The sequence below is a fragment of the Loxodonta africana genome, chromosome 4 (genome assembly GCF_030014295.1).
Source record: "Loxodonta africana isolate mLoxAfr1 chromosome 4, mLoxAfr1.hap2, whole genome shotgun sequence".
In the NCBI taxonomy this organism is placed as follows: Eukaryota; Metazoa; Chordata; class Mammalia; order Proboscidea; family Elephantidae; genus Loxodonta; species Loxodonta africana.
In genome coordinates, this window is record NC_087345.1 from 123,960,983 (window position 1) to 123,987,651 (window position 26,669).

General features: G+C 38.6%; 3 protein-coding genes across 5 annotated transcripts in view; 2 read left to right on the forward strand and 1 right to left on the reverse strand.

Moving 5' to 3' along the window:
• Positions 1–32: 32 nt before the first annotated feature.
• On the reverse strand, positions 33–20,967 carry C4H12orf60 (chromosome 4 C12orf60 homolog). Its single transcript, XM_023554585.2, has 3 exons — positions 20,129–20,967; positions 13,718–13,791; positions 33–3,966 (listed from the first exon to the last, which is right to left on the reverse strand). The coding sequence occupies exon 3, from the start codon at positions 3,940–3,942 to the stop codon at positions 3,208–3,210; it is 735 nt and encodes a 244-aa protein (XP_023410353.2). The 5' UTR covers positions 3,943–3,966; positions 13,718–13,791; positions 20,129–20,967; the 3' UTR covers positions 33–3,207.
• On the forward strand, positions 14,331–15,894 carry SMCO3 (single-pass membrane protein with coiled-coil domains 3). The gene has a single exon (XM_023554593.2). The coding sequence runs from the start codon at positions 15,082–15,084 to the stop codon at positions 15,757–15,759; it is 678 nt and encodes a 225-aa protein (XP_023410361.2). The 5' UTR covers positions 14,331–15,081; the 3' UTR covers positions 15,760–15,894.
• Positions 20,892–26,669, forward strand: part of WBP11 (WW domain binding protein 11) — a 24,482-nt gene continuing 18,704 nt past the window's right edge. Inside the window, exons 1-5 of one of the 3 annotated variants that reach the window (XM_010595097.3) lie at positions 20,893–21,073; positions 21,867–21,917; positions 22,667–22,784; positions 23,566–23,597; positions 24,422–24,515. In XM_010595097.3, coding sequence (XP_010593399.1) covers positions 22,721–22,784; positions 23,566–23,597; positions 24,422–24,515 — 190 coding nt within the window. In that variant the 5' untranslated portion in view covers positions 20,893–21,073; positions 21,867–21,917; positions 22,667–22,720. Of the gene's footprint in view, positions 21,074–21,866; positions 21,918–22,666; positions 22,785–23,565; positions 23,598–24,421; positions 24,516–26,669 lie in introns of all 3 variants that reach the window. The other 2 variants (XM_023554576.2, XM_003405666.4) reach the window with 2 other exon arrangements.

Consider the following 26,669-nt stretch of genomic DNA (forward strand, 5'->3'; position numbering starts at 1 on the left):
CTTAGTTCCTCCATCTCTGGCTGCTACTTGACAGAACAGATCTCTGGAGACAGGAATGATTCTTTTGAAATTATGTAGATTTATGGGTTTGATTAAGGATGAATATATACGACTTGCATTTCTTCAGTCTCTTCCTATAGTCCAAAGTGTTTGAGCAAGAAGTTGTAAAGTGGACCATTGATGTAAATTGATTCAAAGTCTAAGTTCAATGCTCATCATGAAACTTCAGGAGAACAGTTTCAGAGAGCTCACTGTAATCTCTGCTCCTCCAATAGCCTGGGATATCTTCTGGAGATGAAGTGAACCTCAATTTTGTATAAATTTACAGATGGTTAAAATATATTATGAGATTGTACAGTATTTATCTCCTATAGTAATTTTATCTATTCTTAGTGATTTTATCAAAGTAATACGTGCATCTCTTCTCTTTATCTGTACAAAAATATCCTGGCTCCCATTTAATATTTTATTTGTATTTTATAACACAGTGTTATCTCTAATATGCCTCTCATTGTCCTAACATTCCCCATTTACTCTTTAAAAAAAATCAAGCCAGCAAAAGAAAACTTCTGCACAGTTTGATTTACTCGGTGAATCAGGATTCTTGGCCTGAATTGCCTAATGATCTGAAACAAATTGACTTATATTGAATAGGTTAGTTCTTGATTTGATAAAATTCAACATTTATTGAGTTAGGTGCTTTCACAGATATCAAGATGTATCACACATTTGTGACAGATAAGAAGTGAAGAATCTTTCTTTACTAAATGACTTGTGTTTTTTGCTTGTTTTATGGTAGTTTCTTTCTCCCTTACCATTTCCACATCATTCAGACAATTAGGCCATACTGTTCCCAGTTTGTACTTCAAAAATTGAAGGGTTTTTACAGAAAATAAGAACCCAGGACCAAAGTATTTGAGATAAACATTAAACGAAAATGATAAGTTTGAGAAGAGTGCAGCTTTCCCCCTGTATTTCCATAAGCTGAGAAGCAGCAGCATAAGAAAAGTCATCAGAGCAAGCAGATTGATGGCACCCAATAGTAGGAAAATGTCTATGAGAGGCACTGTGAATGATGGCCAGCCGCACAGGAGGAGCCTACCAGCATCTGACGACCGCCATATTTATTGAAATGGGCACCAACCATCTCTAATACCCCTACGCTAGCTGCCATTCCCACTGGCATCTGCTTAACTTTCCTTAAACTGTCACCAGTCATTTTTCCAGCCATTTCACAGAAAGGCTCTACCCTAAGACTCTTTTAGTCCTTGCCTATTCATTTTCATATGAATCTCCCACCCCTAGCACTTGCAACATCCTGGGAAATAACCCTAAAGTCAAGAGAAGGAGGGTGAGACTCTGGACACATACAGGTTCAGCAAAAGTAAAGTGAGACCCCACTTCCTTCCTCTCACTTATATTTTCTTTAGGGGCATGTAGCAATCAGCTCAACATATTTCACAAAATAAGACAGTTAATGGATCCCTATTGCAAATGAGCAAGATTTCAGCTTTAGTGCTAAAGGAAAATACAGAGTTAATGTATTGAAACTCATCCTTTTTCCAGGCCATCTAAGTGCTGTTTGTGTTCAAAATCCACCTGTCCCTTTCCACAGGACATGCTGAAGTTCTTACTGTTTTGGGGGGGGGGTAGGAGAGAGAAGAACAGTTCCTTATTGAAAATTACAATGGTAATTACAGGCAGTCCCTGGGTTATAAATGACATCTGTTCCTAAGTCTGTCTTTAAGTTGAATTTATAGTTAAGTTGAGCAGGTACATACAGTTCTTAAGTAGTGTCAGTCTGTTTTAGTATATAGTATATATTTTACCTTTCTATGCATATAAAACACTTAAGAAACACTTCCAAACCATGCAATGTTTTCATGAGTGTCACAAAGCAGTGCATGCGTTCGTTATTACAAACCACTATATTTAATTTTTAATATAATAGGCTTTATGGCAGTCCATTCTCAAGTACAAGTTGTCCCTAAGTATGATGTTCGTAATCCAGGTACTGCCTGTATAAAGGTAACCTTGGCTTTGGAGTTATGCTCTGGACTGAGGCTGGCAACCTAAGTGAAATGTCAAAGTGACTGCACAGCAGGCTAAAGAGTACATAAGTGCCTCATTCCTTCCTCTCCATCAAACAACCACACTTCACTTCTTCCCCTTTTAGTTTCTCTCTCATGCTTCAGACTTTTTTGTTCTGTTTGGCACAGCGTATAGGAAAATATGTTTTCTTTTTAAATGAGAAAAAATTCTTTGGTATTATCAGAAGGAAATTCCAATAAAGAACCAGAGTTAATCATTTTCTTTCCTATTCTCAACAAAGTTCCTATTAGGTATCGTGTGGAATAGTAACTTCAAGGGAAGTCTTAAGAATACATACTCATTTATCATGCATGAGGGCCGAAGACTTTATCGTAGGCAGGTGGACATTCCTAGGTTTTTGGCCAATTTAAGCACATCTCAAATATCCTACTTTTGCAAGTGTTACAGCCTTTTCTCTGTGAAAGGCTAGAGTGCCTCCATTTTCAGCATCTAATACCTTCTGATCATAAGACCTTGGTAGGAGACAAATAAGAATAAATTACACACTCTGATCCCAATCACATAAACAAGCAAATTTTCTATTACTGCTCATTCACTGTTCTTATGTACTTCTGAACTGATCACCTAAAAAAATATTTAGTGATGGCTTATTTATTTTTTTTTTTATGATGAGCAAGGCACTGACATACACAGAAATTGGTGTATTAGTGACAAAGATGCAAAAGGCTGTTTTATTTCCTTTCCTAAGCCTGAACAGTCTTCTCTGACATTGTCTGATAATAAAGCTCACATTTACTTAGATGTCCAAATGTAGTAACTAGAAATAGAATTAGTAAGAGTGAAGGTAAGTTAAACGGTATTCTAGTTATACTCTGAGATGAAATATAATGTTTAGAAAGATTTTCAAATGTGCTACTGCCTTGATTTTTTGAGCAATAATACAGTCTCTTTAGTAACTTATTTCAAGCAGGCTTCGATTTGTTCTTTATTTTAATAAAGCACCACTAGAGGCAAATGGTCTGCCAGGTGACTACTCTATGTACTTACGTTCCAACAGACCCACAAGTCTGTCATCAAAGGTTCTCAGCAAGTACTTTGAAAAAGCATAAAATGTGGACTGGTTTTCTGACATAAATGAATATTTCTCTTGTGCCCCTACTTATCACTAACTTTCTTAAACAGGGGAAGATTGGTCTCCATAGACTTGGTGGCTTTTTGGAGGATCTCTAAGACTGGCCCCGTAGTCTTGACAATTTCCTCCAACTGATTTGCAGCTGATTCTATGGGATTCTTGGCATTCTCATCTTTTAGCGCCTCCTGCAATTTTTTCAACGTATCTGTTGTGTTGGTTTCAGGAGGACCTGAACTCATGCTTTCCCCAGATGTGGTGGTATCTGATTGCTCTTTGGTGTCTTTCCTATAGAAGTCACTCAATCGAAGATTCATGATGGGAAATTTCATCAAGAGTGTAATAGAAGATATCAAAATCCCAAGGACGTTGCCACGACTCAGAACAGAGACAATGAGTGGTATATGGGCATTTTTGAACACTTTTTTGGCTGCCTGATGCAACTCCTTTACGTTGGTACTCTGCTCGACCACAGAGCTCACAGCTGTTGCAATCTTACAATGTAAAGGCTCATCTTGCATGTTTTTGTTCATCGTATCCACTACAGATTGCATCTCCGTAACAATTTTGAGCATTTGTTCAAAGAAATCCTTAATGTTAACATCTTCCTTCACGGCTGTCAAGAGGATCTGAGTATTCATATTTCGGTTAAACAATTCGATAAGTGTGTTTGTGAAGGAAGAAATATCTTGTATGTGAAAGAAGAACATTTTGGCAGCTTGAGCCAGCCTCTCTCTATCCTCCTGTGGCTTTGAAGACATTTCTCCAATAAAGAAGTTGTAGCACTGCAAAACAAAGCAGTAATCCAAGTGAAAACTAAAAGCAGATTTGTCAACCATAAATAGACTGAAAGTATACTTTAAACATGAGGGTGCCTCCTGTCAAGGGCAAGAAAGGTACACAAGCTTGAATAAATAGACAAGATTTAGAGTATGTTTTCTCCCATTTTATTTATTTATTTGCTTTTCATTCTTCACTTCTTTATCATGTTATCTAGTACTTGGTCTGTGACACTGGAATATAATACAGAGACGATTTTGGCAAGAGCAACTAAAAAGTAAGAAAAGGACAGAGAGAAGAAGCATATTCAGAAAGCTTCAGTGTCTAAAGGAGCTCAAATACACATTTCAAGTTTGGATAAAGACAATAGCAGCCCCATAAAATCCAGAGGTCACCTCACAGGTCTCTAAGCTCACCCCTTCTGCAGAGCTTGTGTAGCTCTTTGGGCCTCACCCTTTCCAAAGATGATTAAGGCTTTCTAATGCAACCTTCTAAAATGTCTGTTCTATTGTCTGAAAATGTTTCCGTACCTTCATTACAACTCTTCCTCTCCTGCTATGGAGAGGAGTATTTAATATCTGTCACCAATGTTCATGAGCCTCTCTTTTGGATCTCTTCTAGAATTCTGCTCTGTCAATCATCTCCCCTTTCTTTTGTATCCTCCATCTCTCCTCTTCATTGTTATTTGCGCTTTCACTATACACGTGCTCATCCCCTAGTTTCCTACTTACTTAAAAAAAAAATAAAGTTTAACCCAGATTTCCCTTCAAGTGATGATTCCATCTCATTCTTTCCTTCAATTGTCAAATTTCTCAAAAGAGAAATTCTTTCAACCTACAGCAAACCTCTTGCCATCAAGTCAACTCGGACTCATAGCGACCCTATAGGACACAGCAGAACTGCCCCATAGGGTTTCCAAGGCTGTAAATCTTCATGGAAGCACACTGCCACATCTTTCTCCTTCAGAACAGTTGGTGGGTTCGAACCACCAACCTTTCGGTTAATAGCTGAGCACTTAACCACCGTACAACCAGGACTCCTTGAGAAATTCTTTATATCACTGTAATTTGTTGTCTGTCTCCCATTATTTTACTATAGGGCACCAATGACTTCCAATTTTCAAATCTGTTGACCTATTTCCAGGCCATCTTGAGTTCCCTGTATTACTTAAAATTGCTGAGTACCTCTTCCAACTGAAAAATGTATCTTTCTCAGACCTCCATGATGTTGCACAACTCTGGTCCTCCTATAATCTAAGCATTTATTTTCATTCTTCACAGGCTTCTCGTCTTCCTCACACCACCGCATGACTCTCCATTCTCCTGTTCTCCCTGGCGGTGCCCTTGGCCGTCATTATATTCTATACTTTCTCTCTCGTAGATTTCATCTGTTCCCATGGCTACAAATGCCACATGTATGCAGATAACTCCTAAATCTCCTAGTGTAGCCCAGACAGCTCTCCTGAACTCCAGAGCCACATTTCCAACTATCTACAGAGCCCTGGTGGCACAGTGGTTAAAAGGTATGGCTGCTAACCAAAAGGTCGGCAGTTGGAATCCACCAGGCGCTCCCTGGAAACCCTATGGGGCAGCTCTGCTCTGTCCTATGGGGTTGCTATGACTCGGAATCTGCCTGAGGCAACATGTTCGGTTTTTGGTTTTATTGGCCCTCCCAAGTGGATACTGTACCAGTACTCTCCATACAGTGTATCCCAAACTGTACTCATCTCCTCAGGCCCCAAGAGCTGTTGATTCTCTGCATTTATTTCCATCTAACCCCTCCTTTGCATTCCTATAAATACGACTCTGTTAGCAGACATTACCTCTCACCTAGACCATTTTAATAGTTTCACATTGGTCTCAAAACTTTTGGTCCAGGGGTCACAAAAAACTGGCAATCCACAGGATGTATTTCGTTTGGCCCACCACAATATATTTTCAAAATTTGTATGAGTTGCCAAATTTAAAAATTGAAAGAAAGAAATCTGGATGTGATTAGCTGACAACACTAAGCCTCTGCTCCCAGTTGGAAAAATTACTTAGAGCTGAGTCTATTTCTTTTAGACTAGACATTCACCCTCTACACCCTATCGTCTTATACTAAACATTTTAACTGCTCACATCACTTGTCCAGGTACTATAGGAATTGGGGTTGATGACCCATGCTTTACTGTCCATACCCACTAATCCAGTTCATATAAAGTGACGTTCCTGAAATCCAAACCTCCTCATATTATCCCATAACTAAAAACTTTCAATGGTTCAATATTGCCAAGAGAATAAAATAGTTTCCTAGCATGATATTTGAGAGTCCATGAGTGGTGAAAACAATTAATGTGGTTGGCTGCTAACTGAAAGGTTGGAGGTTCAAGTCCACCATGAGGCAGCTCAAAAGAAAGGCCTGGCAATCTACTTTCAAAAAATCAGCCATTAAAATCCCTATGGAGCACAGCTGTACTCTGAAACACATGCATCACCATAAGTCAGAATCGACACAATAGCGACTGGTTTTAGCATGGAATTTGAGGCCATCCACTAACTAGTCTCAATTTCCACTACTTTCCTTTCCTTTAAACCCTGGTGGTGTAGTGGTTAAAAGCAATGGCTGCTAAAAGGTCTGCAGTTTAAATCCACCAGGTGCTCCTTGGAACCCTATGGGGGCAGTTCTGCTCTGTCCTACAGGGTCGCAATGAGTCAGAATCAACTTGACGGCAACAGGTTTGGTTTTGGCTTCCTTGTTCCCTTACTCTCTCCTATATGCCCTATTCCAGCAGCATGGTGGATTAAGCATGTTCCCTAAAAATGTTTTACAATTGTTTTGTTCAGCTCCTCTGCTCACAGTGTTCTCTCTCCCTTGCATTGTTTCCTGCATGCCCTATCCGCCACACATCTGTTGAAATTCTATTTATCCATCCACGCGCAGTTCAGATACACCGACCACACACACACTTTTTCTGTCTTTCCCCATGCTTCTCTATGGTGAGGCCCTAGGATATGTCAAAGGCAAAATGATCCACTGGGAAACAGTAAAATAACACCCAAACGAGCCCTTCTTTGGGACTATAGAGCAGTAACTTTAGGTTTTACAAGTCTCCTGGCTGGCTGCTAGGTTCTATATCCTCTCCTCCCCATTCCCTGAAGGAGTTATTCTTGTTAATATATTAAGAAAAGCTACCACCTAGTAAGTTTTTGCCACATATACCGTGTGAAGTGATTTACATGCATTATCTCATTTAATTCTGGTGACCATTCATAAGTTATATACTATTACTCACATTACACCAATGGAAAAACTGAGAGAAATGAAGTGACTCGCCCAGGGCTACATGGCTAGTAAGTGGTGCTCTAGGTACACAAAATCAGGACTGTCTGACTCTAGAGCCTGTGGCCTTTCTACTAAGTTACACTGGGGCTGAGTGATTCTCATGCCCGTCAGGTGTCTTTGCTGCAGGAGAATAAATGGAGATCAGGATAGAACCCAGAGAAAGAAGAATGGAAGATTCTGGTCTAGGCTTTTAGGGGAAAGGAGTCAGTGGGTCTTTAAGGTTCTTATATCATCAAGACAATTCACCAAGAAGAGAGATCATGGCATCTTATATCATCAAGACAATTCACCAAGAAGAAAGATCATGGCAAAGAGAAGAACCCCTTAGCCAAGGAAGAGTAAAATAATAATAATAAAAACATACACACACATTTTGGCTAAAAATATCCGGATTTATCTCTTGAGAACCTCAACAAAGCATCAGCGATAGATGGGGATTGGGGGTGGGTATAAATGCAACAGAAGCCAAAGGAACCTTGGTATGGAATAGTAGATAAGATGGAATCCCAAAGTCTGACAGCTGCAATCAAGGGGTCATCTTCTCTAGCCTCATTGTATAGCATTTTTCAACAATAAAAAGTTCATTAAGGAACAGAAAATAAGTTTTACCACTTTACTAAGTTCATACTAATATAGGAAACAGAAGAATTCTGAAGACTAGGCAATGCAGAAATAGCCCATGAACAAGACAAGCAGAGGGACCCAGCAGACTAGCAAAGCCTGTGGGTCATCACATTCCTGCAGAAGCAGCCAGATGAAACTAGAGGAAAAAGCACTTCACCAGTGCTCCAAAACAACTGCTGAGACTACTGAACAGAAACACAGCAAGGTAAGCAATATGGATTTTTCTATTAGTGTTAATATAACACTCTGTTTCTTGATATTCAGGGCAACTTGAACTAACATGGCAGCCTTGAATCCTAGTCATAAAAAATTAATATAATAAAGTAACGAAACATTTTTGTTATAACAGGACCCCATGGCATGTTGCTTGTAATTATTTTTTCTCTGAAAACACTAGGCAAGGAAAAAAATGAACAACATCTAGGACAGGAGCAAGTCAGAGGGGAAGGTAAGCAGTAAAGACATCAATTTTAGAAAGAATTAAGAATGAAGTGACACTTGGGTGCTGCATGTGGGTAGGCAGTGATATTTCCTTTTACGTCTTTGACGTTAATATAGACACTCAGCATACCTCTGTTGAAAGAATGAATATGGGATTTAACACCAGTTAATGCATAGTGTTTATATGCCTTCAAAAGTTATATTACATTTAATTATCACTGGGCAGTTGCTGTTTGTCTGCCAATAGACTGTTACCTTCTTGAAGGCAAGGAACAACATTCACTTTTTCTTTAAATGCCTCAAGGTATACAGCAAAGGCTTCCCAAATTGAGCACTTGATAAATGTTGATGAATGACCTTGATATTCTGCTTTTGGTCAGAAACAGTCTTAACTTCTTTTTTTATTAAAGACCATGGTTTTGATTTGAATTAAAGAAGGCTCAGAAGTAGTAAATAGCTGTTATTTTCTCTACAAAGACATCTGGCATTACCTGTACCTTATTCCCACATTCCCAAATAGTGAACCTTGCATGATAGCTGGATCCAATATGGATAGTGAGGAAAAGTGACAGCAGGGAGAAACGAAAAATCTCAGAGAGTACTAAGGACTAAACAGAGATACAAACAGAACCACCAATTTTTTCTTTCTTTTTTAAATTTTATTATGGAAAAGTTCAGACACATGCAAAAGTAGAGATGATAATGTAATAAGCTATACATACCCATGACCCAGCTTTAAAAATCAATCAACACAGGCTTCTATAACCCTACCTACTCTCCCTTCCAGATTATTTAGGAGCAAAACTCAAACACCACCTCACTTCATCTTTCACATTTTCAGTGTGTATTTCTAAAAATGCAAGCACTCTCTTTTTTGAAATTTAAGCATACAAAAAAAAAACAAAAACCAAACCCATTGCCATTGGGTCGATTCCCACTCGCTCCCCAAATCAACAATATTTAAATAGGACTGTCTTTGACTTTAAAATAGACATACTGTTAAAGAAGAATGAAGTGGGAGGACTGATACTGCCAACTTCAAGGCTTATTACAAAGCTACAGTAATTAAGAGTTCGATGTTGGTGAAAGAATAGACAAATAGATCTGTGGGACAGAACAGAGAGCCCAGAAACAGACCCAACAAATAGACCCAGTGTCCTACTGTAAAAATTTATTTTGGGTAACAGTGAAAAAGCTTTCAGATAGCAATTTACAATACATATCAAAAGTAATAAAAAATTAAATTCCACCAGAAATTATCCTGGGGAAACAATCCAGATGATGAGGGGGAAAAAAATATTTGCAGCAAAATTCTCATTATAATGCTATTTATGATAATAAAGGTATTGAGGAATTATTAAATTATGGCAAAGATATTTTATGGAATATTTTAAATAACCAATAAAATAATGATTATAAAACTGGATATATGGAGAAGTACTTAAGCAAATTAATGTAAGATAAAAATTTTATTGATGCTATTATTACCACTTTGCAAAAATATACATACATATGAACAGATTTGGGGAAGAAATAATAAAAAGCAAAAATAATTAAGATGGTGGGTTTATGGGTGCTTTTTCCTCTATTACAAAAATTACATACTATTGAGAGTGTCTTTATAATATTTTAAAATACTTTGTTTTATCAAAACGTTTACTTTTAATTTCTTCATATTATAATTCTACCATCAAAGCAAAAATCACATCACTTTTGCCATGAAGCTTCCTCTGATCACCTCGATATTAATTTTTCCCTTTAAATTCCTATAATACTTGACAATCAAAAGTATCGACGTCTCTCCATTTGTTTATCTTGAGGTTAACAGAACCAACACCTTTTTGTAAGCCATGCCTTCAGGTAACGGCATATGATAGCTATTAGAAATATTTCCCTTTTTTTTAAGGAGGATTCCTCTCACCTAAATATCTGAAAAAAGATGTAGCTGGTGACAGCCAATGCACTATTTTATTCACAAAATTATCCTGGTTTTAATCCGAATGTGATAAGCAAATGATAAATTTTCATTTTTTCAAAAAACACTAAAAAACTGTATAGTATCCCTACTAAACCTAGACTTTAAGATACAAATTGTCTATACATTTCTAGCATTTCTTACATGCTGTTTAGTCTTGAATTTTTACTCCTCAGTTCAACACAATTGCTGAGGTTAGATACAATAAGCTACAGTCTTTGTTTCAGTTCTAATTTCCTAAAACATGCTTATCGCTGGTATCACCAGTCCCAGATTTCCTTTTCATTTTTATGTCAGAATACAAGTGATTTACAAATTTTGCATTAACAACAGAGCTTTCTCCTGAAATAAAATTTTACCCACTCAGTGCTCAAATGTGCAGAACACAAAAAAGCAAAGCTACTTCGACAAGGGCTCAGGGGGAATACCAGAGACCTGGAGCTCCACCTGCTGGCTATCCCTTCCCCATCTGGCTGCCCCCCAAAATACCAAACTCGTTGCCAACAAGTTCGACTCTTAGCAACCCTACAGGACAGAGTAGAACTGCCCCATAGGTTTTCCAAGGCTATAAATCTTTACGGAAGCAGACTGCCAAGTCTTTCGCGGAGCAGGCTGGTGGGATCCAACCTCTGACCTTTCGGTTAGCAGCCAAGCACTTAACCACTGTGCCACCAGGGCTCCTACTTCACAAACTACTATAATAAAATAACAGCAAAAACTCTGCTGTATAAAAGTAGATGGTAACCGCCCAAACTGAACTTATTACTGACAGGAATCATCGCTATGTGATAATTCAAATTATATAAAATTTCAAATTTCTCATACAAAACAGATCTCTGAGTGGAGCAAACAGTTTGCGCCAGGCTCCTGACCAGCTGCTAACTGAAAGGTTGGCAGTTTGAACCCACCCAGGGGCCCTAAGCAATCTGCTTCCATAAAGATTGCAGCCAAGAAAACTCTATGAAACTCAATTCTACTTTGTAACACATGGGGTTGCCATGAGTCAGCATCAACGTGACCCAAACAGGTTTGGTTTTGGTTTTATTAAGCAAAAAGGTGCAGGTATCAGAGCTGGACTAAGAAGTCCACCAGTTAGATGGCTATGTGGTGGTGCTAGTCTTTAAAAGTCACCAGTTCATCACTGAAAACGCAGCAAGATGGAGAAAAGTACACGGCCCAGAACTCCTCTCAGGTACTTACTGCATATGGTTGGTGAGATACCCTTTGAGGCATGCCTAATAACAACCATAATCTTTATGGAAAGTGACTCCAATTAATTGCAGGGCTTTTGTTTTGCTGGGTGGAGTAAGCAATTTGGGAGTCAGAACTAAATTGTTCAAGGAAATAGCTGAAACGCAGCACATTGCCAACTATGTTTCTTCACATGGTGTTTAAGCTCTCCTCTAAGTGTCAAACACATGTTTGACAATATCAGTGTGAAAGGGTACAAACTGTTAACCTTCCCTGGGTAACCAAATGTCTGCATGTGTTTCCAGTGTCATATGTATTAAAGTGTAGGTTATTCAAAATTTGAATTTGCCCAAGTCAAGCACTGCCTGTATCAATTTTTTATGACATGTCACTTTCAACTTGACCTTGTAGTTTTAGACCTGTCTTAACGTCCTAAGTAGATTAGAATTTCCATAAAAGCAAGGGCCGTGTCTTTTTCATTTTTGTATGTTCTACAGAGCCTAACATAGTAAAGTCACTCTATTTAGATAAATTGTCACTGAATTGCTGCTTCCTTTTCCAGGTACTTCAAATCTTACCTACCCAAAACAATTCACTAGCTTTGCCTTCAAACCTCACTTCCCCTCCTCTTAATTCTTTAGCATTTCTTATCTCACTGTTGGGATGGAAACAATCTTGAGCTGTGTTAAGCACTGGAGCTTAGACGCCCCTAAGCAGGTGTGGGGGAGGAGCTCCAGGAAGTGTATTTTTGTGAGGGTACCTCCCACCCCACGGTAAAAAAAGAACTAGGAAGGTAAGCTTCACTCAGAAAAAACAAATTTTTCATTAGAAGTGAAAAATAATCTCTCTTACGCCAACTTGTTATTGACACAAAATGATTGATCCATGCCTGACTCGTAGGAAGAAGAAAGAGCACGTGGAAACGGCTTGAGCATTTAAAGGGGGGAAAATGTTACTTTTATACTTGAAAAAGTATCATGTATCTGATTTCTGGAAAGATTTAACTTTTTCTATCACTTTATTAGCTCCTATTCCTCCTTTTGGAGGAGCCCTGGTAGCACAGTGGTAAACCGCTTGGTTGCGAACTGAAAAGTCAGCAATTTGAACCCACCAGGTGCTCCGAAGGAGAAAGATGTGGCACTTTGCTTCCCTAAAGATTAACAGCTTTGGAAACCTATAGGGCAGTTCTACTCTGTCCTGTCGGGTCACTGTGAGTCGGAATTGCCTCAACAGCACGGGTTTGGGATTTTCGTTTTTTTTTTTTTCTTCTTTTACTACCTGTTCAGGGTTGTTTGCTTACTTAGTTATTAGATTATTACTGGGTTTTTTAATTAATAATAATGCTCTTTAGAAATTAATATTTTTTTCATTTTTCTTGCATTTTTTCCAGTTGACTTTCAGCTGTCTTTACGTGGATTTTCTTATTAGTCAAATTTTTTTGTGTGTAACTTTTTTCATTAGTTTTAAACTTATACAGTTGCCCTTCATAGAGACATTTGAAAATTATCCACTATTTTCTTCTTTTTTTTTTTTGTGTGTGTGTACTATACTAATAAAAATGTTGTATCAACTTTTAACCCCAAAGACTAGCCCATTATGCCAGGACTATTTACAGAATAATAATTTCAATTGTTTTTGAGATTCTATATTTATCATATATTTAATATATAGAAGGGTCTGATCAGGGCTATTTTGTTTCATAAATCCATCTACCCTTGCACCTCTAAAATACCGTTTAGTATTGTGTTTTGAGAGTTTTAATATTGGGGGCAGGGACTTCCCATCATTACCTTTCCTGAAAAATAAGTAGTCTAACCTATACAGTCTTTCAGACACATTTTAGGATCAATTTACTGAGTTGTGTTAAAACAATGAGTTAACGGGGAAGGAACTGGCTACTTGAAAGCATTTAACCTCCCATGTGGGGGTCCCATCTAGGAGGAAGGTTCGCCTCTCCATTTGATTATCTTTAGGTAAATAGAACCACACAATGAGTTAATGGGGAAGGAACTGACTACTTGGAAGCATTTAACCTCCCATCTGGGGGTCCCATCTGGGAGGAAGGTTCACCTCTCCATTTGATTATCTTTAGGTAAATAGAACCACAAACCTTTTCTGTAAACTATGCCTTTTTGGATAATGGCATATAAGAGCTGCTAGAAATTTTTCCACTTTTTCAGGGTAAGAAAGATTCCTCTCACCTAAATATCTGAAAAGGTAGGTAGTGGTGATCTTCCAAATTCAAAGTCAGGAACTGGTGCTTTCATGACACAATCTGAAAACCAGAGGCCAAAAAAAGAAAAAATGCTTAAAGGAAAATTCCTATGAGAAAAAAGAGAAATCAAAAGTACAAATATGTGGCTATCAAATTGCAGTTTGCAATTCCTTGGTGAGTTTTGAGAACGTTTAATAAGGCTCTTAACAATTTATTTAAATGCAATTTAATAGATTAGAAAGTACAGATTTTTCTAAGTATTGTTCTGTGAATATTTGTTTCTATCACAGACGCATATGTGTACTGGGTCATGGATAAAAATGAATTTCTGACCGTGGTCAATTTTACTCTACCAGAAGCTTCCGGTTTATTTTTCTAACAACATAAATGATTATGTTTCTAACCCATTTTAGAAAATTTCCCTTTCCATTTCCAAATTATATCTTTATGACTTGAAGAATATTTTCATGTTTACTTTCTTGAGAGAAAACTGTCTCCAGCCCTTCAACACGTGCTTGAGGTTCCTTATATCCAGACTAAGAACCATGATCCTAGAGTAGACAGGGTCCAAATTAATCAGGGTGCTGGTTACTCAAAGAGTGAACGTGCCAGGTCTCACAGATACAGAAAGAGCACTCCCTTAGGTACCGTTCTAACTTGGAACTGAAGCCATTCTCGGAGATCACCTTTCAGCCAAATAATAGACAGGCTTATAAAATAAACAGTAACACTCGTGAGGAAAGTGCTCCTTAGAACAATCATCTATATGAAGCCAAAAGGGCAACATCTGCCCAAAAGCAAAGATGAGAAGGCAGGAAGGGGCAGGAAAACCAGATGAATAGAAATGGGGAACTCAGGGTGGTACTGGGGAAAGTGCTGCTACATCTCAAGGATTGCAACTAATGTCATGGGACAATCTGTATATAAACTACTGAAGGGAAACCAATCTACTCTGTAAACTCTCACCTAAAGCACGCACGCACACACACACACACACACAAGGTTATTAAATATTCCTGGAAAATAAGCATGTTTATTTATTAATAATCAGATGCTAAACACAAATACTTCCTATCTGAGAGTTCCCCACCACAAAATCCAAAGCTTCAATTTATGTATTAATATGTTGTATTTTTTTATTTTGCTACCCACATTTCCCAGGTACTGACTCCAAGTTTCATAAATGTAATTGTTTTAAAGATTGTTTTCTGAGGAATTCCTCAAATATCCTATCACTACTTTGCTAAGCATGGAGTAAAAGATTTCCTGGTGAAATCTACAGATAGCAGATTTTTTCAAGATTTTTAGTGAAGATTAATGTTTTTATTTTTCAGAGATCACATTTGAAATATGGCTCAGAGTGACTTGCTCTACCCAGAGAACCCAAGGAGGAGGCAGGAAGTAAACCGTCTTCACCAGCAGCTCCTTGATTATTTATCTGACAGCTTCCATGTCACCAATAAGCTGATTGGGGTTCTAAATATGCACTTGGGGTGCAAGCTTGCCTCGATTGAGATGAAAAGAGATGGAACCATCAAAGAAAACTGCGATATTATTATCCAGGCCATGATGAAAATTCAAAAGGAACTGCAAAAGGTTGACAAAGCACTAAAAGATAAACTAGAGCCAACGCTTTATAGAAAACTTCAGGACATTAAGGAAAGGGAGACAGAGAAAATTGCAATAGTACAAAAGGTTATTTCAGTCATCCTGGGAGAAGCCACTTCTGCAGCCAGTGCAGTGGCTGTGAAACTCATAACCTCAAATGTCACAACAGGCATAATTAACAAGTTGGTCACTGTTTTAGCTCAAATTGGTGCCTCCCTCCTTGGTAGTATTGGAGTTGCTGTTCTTGGCCTTGGCATAGATATGATCTTCTGTGCTATCCTGGGAGCGGTGGAGAAAACGCAGCTTCAAGCAGCCATCAGAAGTTATGAGAAGCATCTGGTAGAATTCAAGTCAGCCTCGGAGAACTATCATCATGCCATTATTGAGGTCACCAACACAGTGAAACGCCAAATGAAATGAACACCCGTTTTGTCACTGGAGTATTTTTCTGCTTTCTTCTCAATAGAAGCATTTTGCTTCTTTAAATAGGCTCATTTTTTATGTGCCTCCTTTTCGGTATATAGGCATAAACAGGGTAATAGTTTAGAACATGCTAAAACCGAATGACTCTGGAGTTTGTTTTTTTTAATCAACAACCGATGCCTGGATTAGTTAGCACTAGACCCTAAAAGGTAAGGCATTACATCCTGGTATGTCTTTTCGTCCTGCACTACCAGATCAACACTGGGGTAAAAGCTGTTATAGATCAGCAGAGGTAGTCTTACCCTTTCTAATTGCCAGTTACAATTCTTAAAACATACATTGAATGCAAAGACTTGTAATTCTACCGCTATCTTCAGACATCATTTAGTTCTAAGTGGACATACTTAGTAAATTCCACCTAGACACAGCCCTGAACCTTTGAATGGAACAGAAATATGACCATATTTTTGACCATCAGAGTAAATACAATTTTCTTTAGACTAGAAAATATTAAATATTGGTTAGTACCCATATGCTTCAGTGATGAAAAGAGGCAGTGGTTCCATAAGCTTCTATTAGTTACACACTGTGATCTGGATGGATTAAAAAATTACAGATAAAAATACAAAGGTTGTTTCTATAATTGCAACGAACCCTGACCAACTTGTGGTGTGATAATTAAATATCCACCAAGGGAATGTTTGAACCCTCTGGAACATTAAAAAATAAAACAAATAAATCCCACCTTTATATGTATGCTGTAGTGGTTAAGTGCTACGGCTGCTAACCAAAGGATCAGCAGTTCAAACCCACCAGGCGCTCCTTGGAAACTCTATGGGGCGGTTCTACTCTGTCCTATAGGGTCTCTATGAGTCGGAATCAACTCGACGGCACTGGGTTTGGTTTGGTTTGGTTTTTATATATATGTAAAATGCATTTAACATACAAGAGGGGCAGTCCCTACTCTTTAAAAATGTGCCATTTAAAGGAAAGTCATAATTTATTACCTTATAAGTTTTCAGAAAAAGAAAATGATTTTATTTTTAATACTAGCAGGAAGGAGGCCACTGCCTTTGCTAGATGAAGCTTTCAGGCCCATTTCATTAATTATCTAATTTCAAGAAAGCTCTGAGGCTATGGAGGCCTAACGGTACAGTTGAATCTTTGTGCCCCTGCAAGTGTTTATTTTCTAAACCCTTCAGCAATTAGTAACTCCCAGTTGAGCTTCTTTAGGTTCTACTCACAAAATTATTAATATACTGTTGATGGGAGAATGTGTTTGTTATAGTTGATTCTTGCACTGAAGTACAACAAAGGTCTTTAAATAAAAAATTTTCTGCATATTTCAAAAGCTAAAAAGCTAAACGACTTTAATTTTTCGAATGTACCCTTTTGAAAATGAAATATTTCTCTCATTACTTTAGTTGCAAACCATCACAATTCTTTTTTTTTTTTTCGCTTATCACCTGGTTTATAAGCTTTAATCTACGAGATTTTGTTGTTGCTCTCTTGGGAACTCAAAATTCAGAATAAATTGAAACAAATAAAGAATTTAAAACAGAGGTTAGTTTAGGTACAGGACTTAAACCACTAAGTGCACATTTAAATATTCCGCTGTTCTAGGGTAAAAACATCACAAAGTTATAGTAAAGCAAAAAGAAAGGTTTTATTCTGCATACATTCAGAGGCAGAAGTAGGAAATGGACAAGCATGCTGCCACAGCCATGTCTGCCCGAGTCCAAGGAATATTACAGAATAATCAGTATATATTAACATTACAAATGGGTAAAATTATTGAAAGCTTCACCTTTTCACAGTTTAGCTAAAAAATGCCAAATCGCCATGATTCTCCATTTTAAATTCTTTCTTAATAACCATTGGAATGACAGTCGAACAAATCTTACCATTCACTAAACGCTAACACAAAAAGATAAAAGTGGAAAAGTATGTGGGTCTCTGGCGCTGTTAGTTTATGTGAAATGCATTTATGTAAAAGACATTTTCCAAGATTGTACTAGCTATTATTTTTACACTTCAGGGCCCAGCTGATGTGTCCTTGTGAGTCCTTGTGGGTCCCTGAGTCCAGCTCCAGCTGGGTCATTCTTTATACTCAAAGACAGGGAATAATGGCACCAATATTATTGAAGTAGTAAAAATGCTTTTTCTTTAGTGTTTTAATATTAGGGAGAATATATTTTCTCATTTAATATAGCTGTATAACAAAAAAACCAAACCCACTGCCATCCAGTCGACTCCGACTTATCTTGGAAACTCTACAGGGAAGTTCTACTCTGTCCTATAGGGTCGCTATGAGTCAGAATATAGCTATATAAGCTGTGATTAATCTCTAGTCCTTGGAAAATGGTGCAGGCTCTTTTCAAAATATAGCTGAGCAGTCTGTTCCGCTCTTAAACAAACACCCGAATACCTTACAACATATTTTCCCTTATTCAAAATAGGCAATTGAGAGCTTGATGTGACTAACGCCATAATGATGCTCTAAGTAATCTCTCAACATTTTTTAATTTCACCAGCTGCACCGGTCTCCAATTCTCACTGGGACTCTTTTTTTTTTTCTTTTCCTACAACCCCTGGGTGTGACATGCCACTGAAAATTTATTAAACCAATTGCCGCTCTGAAAACTGGGAACAAAAATATTCACGGATTCAGGGACAGATTTTATACACATAAGGGCTAATACGGCGTTGAAGACGGCACAACCCCTCACATGCCTCAGTTGGGCACTACTCTGTTTATCAAGTTTAAGCAAGGTTCCCACATTCACACATACACATACACCTGCACACACACACATACATATAGCGACTTGGCCAGCCTCACACTCACCCTTGGCAGCCTCAACCTCTCAAGACAATCCCTAGGATGACAGAGGCGATCTTGACAGCCTCAGCAGCCTCAACCTCTCAGACAATCCCTAGGATGACAGAGTGATCTTGATTGCCTCATTCACACACCCAAAAACCAAAATCAAGACTCTAGAGCCACCAGGAGGCCCCTGTGCGAGCCTATTCACAGGATCAGTCATCCGAAGCAACACTTGCTTCAGAAACCAAGAGTCTAAGCCCCCCAGGCTTGCTCTATCTGCCCTGGCCCTGGCACAACAGGGAGTGGAATCACGGACTCACCCCAGGGTTTTTCCCTCAGCCTGTCTTGTTCCCTGTTTACCTGGTTTTTGTGCAGTTAGGGACCGGGGATGCTGTGGCGAGAATAGGGACCGGGCAATGTTTCCCTTCTGAGGAAAAAAAAAAACCCCGCCAGCAGCCACTTGAGGGTTAACTGGCCGGTCCGAGCCCCGCCCGGGGCCATCGTGTCTCAAGCAGCAAAAGGGTCGCATCTGGGTCGCCAGAATTTGTTACCACAAATTGCGGGTTCGAGCCGCCTGCCGCAAAGCCAATACTGAGACAGGAGGAGGTAAACAGTAAGAAAAAAAAAAAAAAAATTTTTTTTTTTAAATACCAGTATTCAAGAGACAGAGAGGGTTAAATTTTTCCCAAGTTCTGTCTGCCCTAAAGGGTTGATGGGAGGGTTTTATATGGGAAAGATCAGGGTTACCTAATGTTTTGAGCATGTAGTCCACAGATGGTCTTATACATCATAAAACAACTACAAAAACTCTTTATTAAACTAAAGATAAACATGTCAGGCACCTTGGATTCTAATCAGTATATTTATAACAGGCTGAAAAACTCTCATAAGAATCTCTTGGCTAGTGGGGCTGTTTTGCCAAGTCCACTGTGGCGGAGATACAGAGCAAGAAAGCAAACCTTCTTGTCAGTTTGCAGGCTGAAGGCCATTTCTCAAGAGAACAAAGAAAGGAGACATCAAGGCCACAGGAGCTGAGACAGCTCCGCACCCCTCTGGAGGTGACCGGTGCAGCTGGTGCAATTAAAAAATGTTTAGAGATTACTTGGAGCATCATTATGGCGTTAGTCATGTCAAGCTCTCAACCACCTATTTCAAACAAGAGAACACACATTGTAAGGTATTAGGGTGTTTGTTATGCTTAAGAGCGGCAAGGGCTGCTCAGCTATATTTTGAAAAGAGCCTGCACCATTTTCCAAGGACTAGAGATTAATCACAGTTTACACAGCTATACTAAAACAAACGAGAAAATATATTCTAACATTAAAACACTAAAGAAAAAGCATTTTTACTACTTCATTATCTCCTAAATCACTGTTAAAAATTAGTATGTAGCCTTATCAGTATTTTGAAATTTTTTCATTGATTGTCAGAATTGGCCTGTATCTAACTTGTTTTCCAATGGGGGAGTACTCAGTTTAAGATCAGAAATAACAAGTATGTCCTTTTAAAATAATTTTTTTTTTAAATATTGAAACTTACCTTTAAGAAGAAAAAAGAGGGGACGAGTTTCAAGGAATGTTAGAGGAAAGGAAATGACAAAGACTAGAGATAATTGAATAATCCAAAACGAACAGTGACATCATAGAGGGCTTCGGGCTGGTGAAAAAACCAGTTGGGAAAGTAATTGATATATATCAACCTTGTCATTTGTAAATTTAAAAGTGACTGCACATGTATCCCCTCATCGCCTCTTAAAAAAATAATACTGTAGATTAGCAATCTGGGACCCGAATATGGGCACTGATTTGTTCACACCTACAAACACTGCGTCTATAAACCATTACTGAACCCATAGATGGACTGGGCACCCACATGACCATAGCAAATCGCACGAAACAGTGACAAGTTAACACTTCCCAAAGGCAGGCCCATACTGCCAGGTTCGTAATGAGAACCCAAAACCATGCACAATTATCAGGATGCAGAAACACTACAAAACACAATCCTGTCTTTAACGTACGGGCTCTCAGGTTGCGCAATAAACAGCGCTCCCGGAAATTAGGTCAAGACGCATCGGGGGGGGGCCAGAGGCCTCGCGCCAGCCAATCAGATATCCGCTTTGCTTCCTAGTACTGATTTCTATTGGACCTGGGAACCGTCATTCTACGTGGAGTCCTTCGTAATCCGTGAGGGAGGCGGGCTCTTAGCCCACAGCCAACCAATTCGGTATTGTATTGGAGAGGAAAAGACTCTGGTCAGGGAGTTTTTTGGTACTCTCTATGGTTCCACGAAGGGGAGGCGCTAAGAGACCGTCGGTCCGAAGGGATAGGAAGTGACGTAGGTATGGTGGAGGGGGCGCGAGGTTTCAAGATGGCGGTGGCTGAGTGGCTGATGGAGAGGCAGGGGTGAAGGCCATTACGAAGCAAAAGAAACTGGAAAGCGTCCCCGCCCCGCTTCTCGCAGTACCAGGATCCTAGCAGAAGTGTGAGTGTGCGGGATTGCCCACTCCGCTTCTTCCTCTCTCCCATCCCTTTCAGAGCCCCGTGTAGTTGCCTCGGGGATTCCAGGCCCCTCTGCCCTGCTCTTCCTCTCCGCGGTTGGAGTCTCCCGGGCCGATGCGGCGCGGCGTCCAGCAGTTAAGCGGCTGACTTCGCCCGGGTCAGTTAGCGCCGCCTCCTGTGCACGTTGACCGATTGCCTTAGGGCTGACGTCTAGTACCTCGAGTCAGGGTCAACCGTCGCTATGGTTTCGACAGTTGTTTCCCCTTTTGGTGGATGTGAACTCGGTCCCATTGGAGCCTCTTTGGCTGTTCAGAGTTCCCCACGGTTTTGTGGCTTGATTCCCGGCGGCCTCTGCTTTCAGACAAAAAAAAGTCAGTGCAGACTAAGGCGCCACTGTAAAGATGCCCTGTAATTCGTATGTTTTTATGTTTCAGCTGTGAGAAGACAAGGGCCATAACACAAGCCCGAGAATAAATAAGAAAGGAAAGGAAAAAAAAAAATACAGGACATCAAATATATAAGAACTTATTTTTGCACCCGTTTCACGTGTTCGCGTCCCCACTCCCCATTTTTTCTGAGAAACTAAGATGCTAAATTAATTGCCACGGGAAAATCACTTAAGCATCTAGAGTAATCGGGGCAGTTGAACACTTACCGAAAGAGGTATTAACTGTAATTAACTCGTCCGAGAAAGCCTTTATAAAGAGTAGGAGAGAAAATATGTATCGTCTACCAAAAGTTTTACCTCATGATCTTCCCTTTCCCATCCTTTAAAGGTATCTACTTTCAAAAGGGAGGAAATTTGTGAACCTTTATCACTGGAAAAAGTAAGTTTCAAAAAGATCTGTATCATTTGGGATAAGAAGAAGTGATATAATAGTGTTCTAAATTAATGAAAATGTTGCCTTACAAAATAACTTGCCTTCAAACACAATTATCCTTTTCAGGTAGTGTTAAAAAATACAAATCAGGAGTCACGTACTTGTGAGAAAAATACATATTTTAATAAATATTGAAGATAATGGAAGGTCAACATAATACTAATTTTGGGTATCTGAATTAAATACGCTTAAAGTACTGTCTTGGAGGTTTTGGGAATTTACAGCATACATACCAAGAAAAACCGTGGAGAGCAGCATGAATGAACTATTTGTCTTTGAGCCCAGATTTTATTACCCCCATTCCCTTTTACTTCCATTTTCATCCTACACATGAATAAGAGGAGGATGTAGGAAAAGAACTAATGGCTTCTCGTGTTTGTGGTTTGTGCCATATCCTTGAAGCATTTTCTGGTTGATCTTTTTCAGCTGACAGTAAATGCTATGATCCATAATAAAAAAATTAACTTGGTGATTTAGTGACATCTAAAGTGCTCTTCAGACCCATTATCTCTCTGAAGAATAATAAAAATCTAATTTTGGGTGGTCAAGAAAGTCGAGGCCATCTTTCTGGGACACTGACATCAAAACTAGGGAAAGAACTTGAAAACTTGACAGCCAACAGAGTGTTTTCTTGTCAGAGATGTGTGGAGGAAGAAAGCCTATAGAAAAAAATAATCTATTTCTTTGTCTTACAGGTTTTTTTGTTTGTTTTGTTTTTAATAAACAAGTAAATCATACAGATTGCCAACATGGGACGAAGATCTACATCATCCACCAAGAGTGGAAAATTTATGAATCCCACAGACCAGGCCCGTAAGTGTCCATTAGTGTGGAATAATAAAGCAAAGATTGAGTGGTAAAAATTATAGTATCTCTACTAACATTCCGAATTTCGGTGATTTGCACTGTAGGGGAGTTGGCTTAAAACTTTCTTTTGCAATTTGGAATTTCGAGCAAGTTAGTTTTACGAACTGTTTAGTATTCTACAGTTTCGTTTTCCTTCAGAATCATAGTTATTTTTTAAGGAACTTAAAAATGCCTCAAAACATTATTTATTGTGACAGTCAGAGGGCATTATTGGCATGGGGAGTCCTTGGGTAGTGCAAACAGTTAATGCTCTCAGCTGTTAACCAAAATGTCAGAGGTTCACATCTACCCAGAGGTGCCTTCGAAGAAAGGTCCAGAGATCCGCTTCCCAAAAATCAGCCATTGAAAACCCTGTGGAACACAGTTCTACTCTGACACACGTGGGATCACCAGGAGTTGGAGTTGACATGACAGCAGCTGTTTATTTTTTTAATTGACATCTAGTATGAGTAGAAGCAAGGGGATGCTGCTAAATACTCTACAGTGCACCAGACAGCCTCCTGCTACAAAAAAAAAATAATAACCCAGTACAAGGAATTATCTAATTCCAAATGTCAGTAGTGCCAGAGTTGAGAAACCTTGATATCATTATAAAAACTCAGATATGTTTTCCTAACCTAAAATAAGGAAATTAAGGTCCTTTCATAGTTATAATTGTGTTAAATTGATGATAATGCTAATGTTCAAGACTGGAAAGTTTTATCTTCTCTCCCTCTCTCTTTTAAAGGAAAGGAAGCCCGGAAGAGAGAATTAAAGAAGGTAGGATTTCAGATGCATCTTATATAAGTGTTGTTGGACATATCTTGTTATTTGGGACTAATGGATTTCAAAATAACATTTCCAGTTATTTTCCAAAAAAGATACTTTGTTTCTTAGAACAAACCATAAAATTTCCTGAGCCAAAATACTGAGAAACTGAACTGAAATAACTTTTATGGATAAACTCATGACAGGTTAGAATCATATTTTTTAAATTCGATTATCTTTTCTAGTGAACTAAATACTTCTGAAAATTTTTTTTGCTATTTATTAAAACAACTGCTTTGTTAAAAGCTGCAGAATTAGTGAGTAGAAATAAATATAATGCTAAATAACTTCGTTAATCAGTGTTCCTGTTCAGGCAGCTATTGCATTTGTGGCACAGTGCTTCCCAAGAATAAGAGGGATTTATTTCTTAGTATCATCCTTTATCACATTTAGGAAATGCAGATATTTAATATTTTTCTAACATTTTTCTGTTTCGTTGTGTAGCATTAATGCAAAATTTTCCTCTATAATTTTAGAATCGAGCTGCAACTTTTGTTGAAAAGAAATAATTTTTTAATGGAACTGCTAAAGAGCTCAGAAGATTAAAAAGATACTTCACTAAAAAAGCACATCTAATAAGTAACATTTATCTTTTTGACAAAAGTGAAAACATTTGAGAGCAAAAAAAAATGTCATAGCTGTTTCTGGTGATTGAAACAAATGATCGAAAACCAAAGGGAAGATCAACATTCAGTTTAAATAGATTCTTAAAGCAAATTAAAATAAAAACTCATGAGTGTCCAACTTTTCAACATTCCTCTTTTATTTTTCTTAAGAACAAAAAACAACGCATGATGGTACGAGCTGCGGTTTTAAAGATGAAAGATCCCAAACAGATTATCCGGGACATGGAGAAATTAGATGAAATGGGTAAGAGTTTGTATAAGGCTGGATTTTTACTACAGATATAACAGTCTAATACACATGGGGCAGGCAGGTAATGAGTAAAGCAATGTAGTCATGAGAACAGAAAAGCTTGATGGCATTTGACACTTGGGTTTTAGCATCAGGGAGATAACGGGGAGTGCTAAGAGGCTGATGGAAACTGGAAATCTCATTTCCAGGAATAGAAGGGAAGCCCTTATTTAGCTTTGGCTAATTGTTGTTAGGAGGTAATGAAAGCCTATTTTGACCGTCTCACTTTTTCAGAGAATACTAAAGTCTGCTTTTTGAAATTACCCTGGATTTTTTGTTTGTTTGTTTAATGTTGGCAACTACTATGTAATCTAAATATTAGACCGTCATGAATATGAGGCAATTTCCTATTTTTCTAATGAGAAGATCCAAAAAGATATCTGACCGTTTAGTAAAGGTGGTAAAGAAATCATCAAATACTTAAAATCAAGTTACGTAAACATTACATTAGGATATTCTCCCTTTTTTTCACATCTTGTAAAATATTTTCCTTTAATCACGTCATATGCGTCTTTAGTGTTGCTGCTTTGTCATTACTGGAATCATGTGTCATGATGGCATGTTATCTTTCTTTCCTTCATCTAAGTTGCTTGAGAATCATTTGTATATTGCTGCCATTGGAAATTTAACCCTACCAAAAAATACCTGTTTGGATAACATTAGAACATTAGATTTTTTTGGTTATGTTTTTAATTTTTATTGTTTTAAGTGAAAGTTTACAAATCAAGTCAGCCTCTCATACAAAAATTTATATACACCTTGCTACATACTCCTAATTGCTCTCCTCCTAATGAGACAGCACACTCCTTCACTTTACTCTCTCTCTTCGTGTCCGTTCTGCCAGCTTCTGACCCCCTCTGCCCTCTCATCTCCCCTCCAGATGGGAGATGCCTACATATTCTCATGTATCTACTTGATCCAAGAAACTCATTCTTCAGCAGTATCATTTTCTATCCATTGTCCAGTCCAATCCCTGTCTGAAGAGTTGCCTTTGGGAATCGTTCCTGTCTTGGGCTAACAGAAGGTCTGGGGACCATGTCCACCGAAGTCTTCCTAGTCTCAGTCAGACCATTAAGTCTGGTCTTTTCATGTGATTTTGAGTTCTGCATTCCACTGCTCTGCTCCCTCAGGGGTTCTCTGTTGTGTTCCCTGTCAGGGCAGTCATCCGTTTTAGCCGGGCACCATCTAGTTCTTCTGGTCTCAGGCTGACGTTGTCTCTGCTTTTTGTGGCCCTTTCTGTCTCTTGGGCTCGTAATTATCTTCTGTCTTTGGTGTTCTTCATTTTCCTTTGTTCCAGGTGGGTTGAGACCAATTGATGTGTCTTACATGGCTGCTTGCTAGAGTTTAAAACCCCAGATGCCGCTCTCCAAAGTGGGATGCAGAATGTTTTCTTAATAGATTTTATTATGCCAATTGACTTAGATGTCCCCTGAAACCATGGTCCCCAAACCCCTGCACCTGCTATGCTGACCTTAGAAGGGTTCAGTTTATTCAGGAAACTTATTTGCTTTTGGTTTAGTCCAGTTGTTCTGACCCCTCCTGTACTCAGTGTTCTCTTGCTTTTCACCTAAAGTAGTTCTTACCTACTATCTAATTAGTGAGTACCCTTCTTCTTCCTCCCTTCCTTCCCCTGCTTATAACCATCAAAGAATATTTTCTGCTCTGTTTAAACTATTTCTCGAGTTCTTATAATGGTGGTCTTATATAATATTTGTCCTTATTACAACTGACTAATTTCACTCAGCATAATGCCTTCCAGATTCCTCCATGTTAGAAAATGTTTCACAGATTGATCACTGTTTTTTATCGATGTGCAGAATTCCGTTGTGCAAATATGCCATAGTTCATCCATTCATCTATTGGTGGGCACCTTGGTTGCTTCCATTTTTTGTTATTGTAAACAGTGCTGCAGTGAACATGGGTGTGCATATATCTGTTCCCGTAAAAGTTATTCTTTTTCTAGGATATATTCCAAGAAGTGGGATTGCTGGATTGTATTCTATTTGTAGTTTTTTAAGGAAGCGGCAAATCAGTTTCCGAAGTGGTTGTACCATTCGACATTCCCACCAGCAGTGAATAAGTGTTCCAGTCTCTCCACAACCTTTCCAA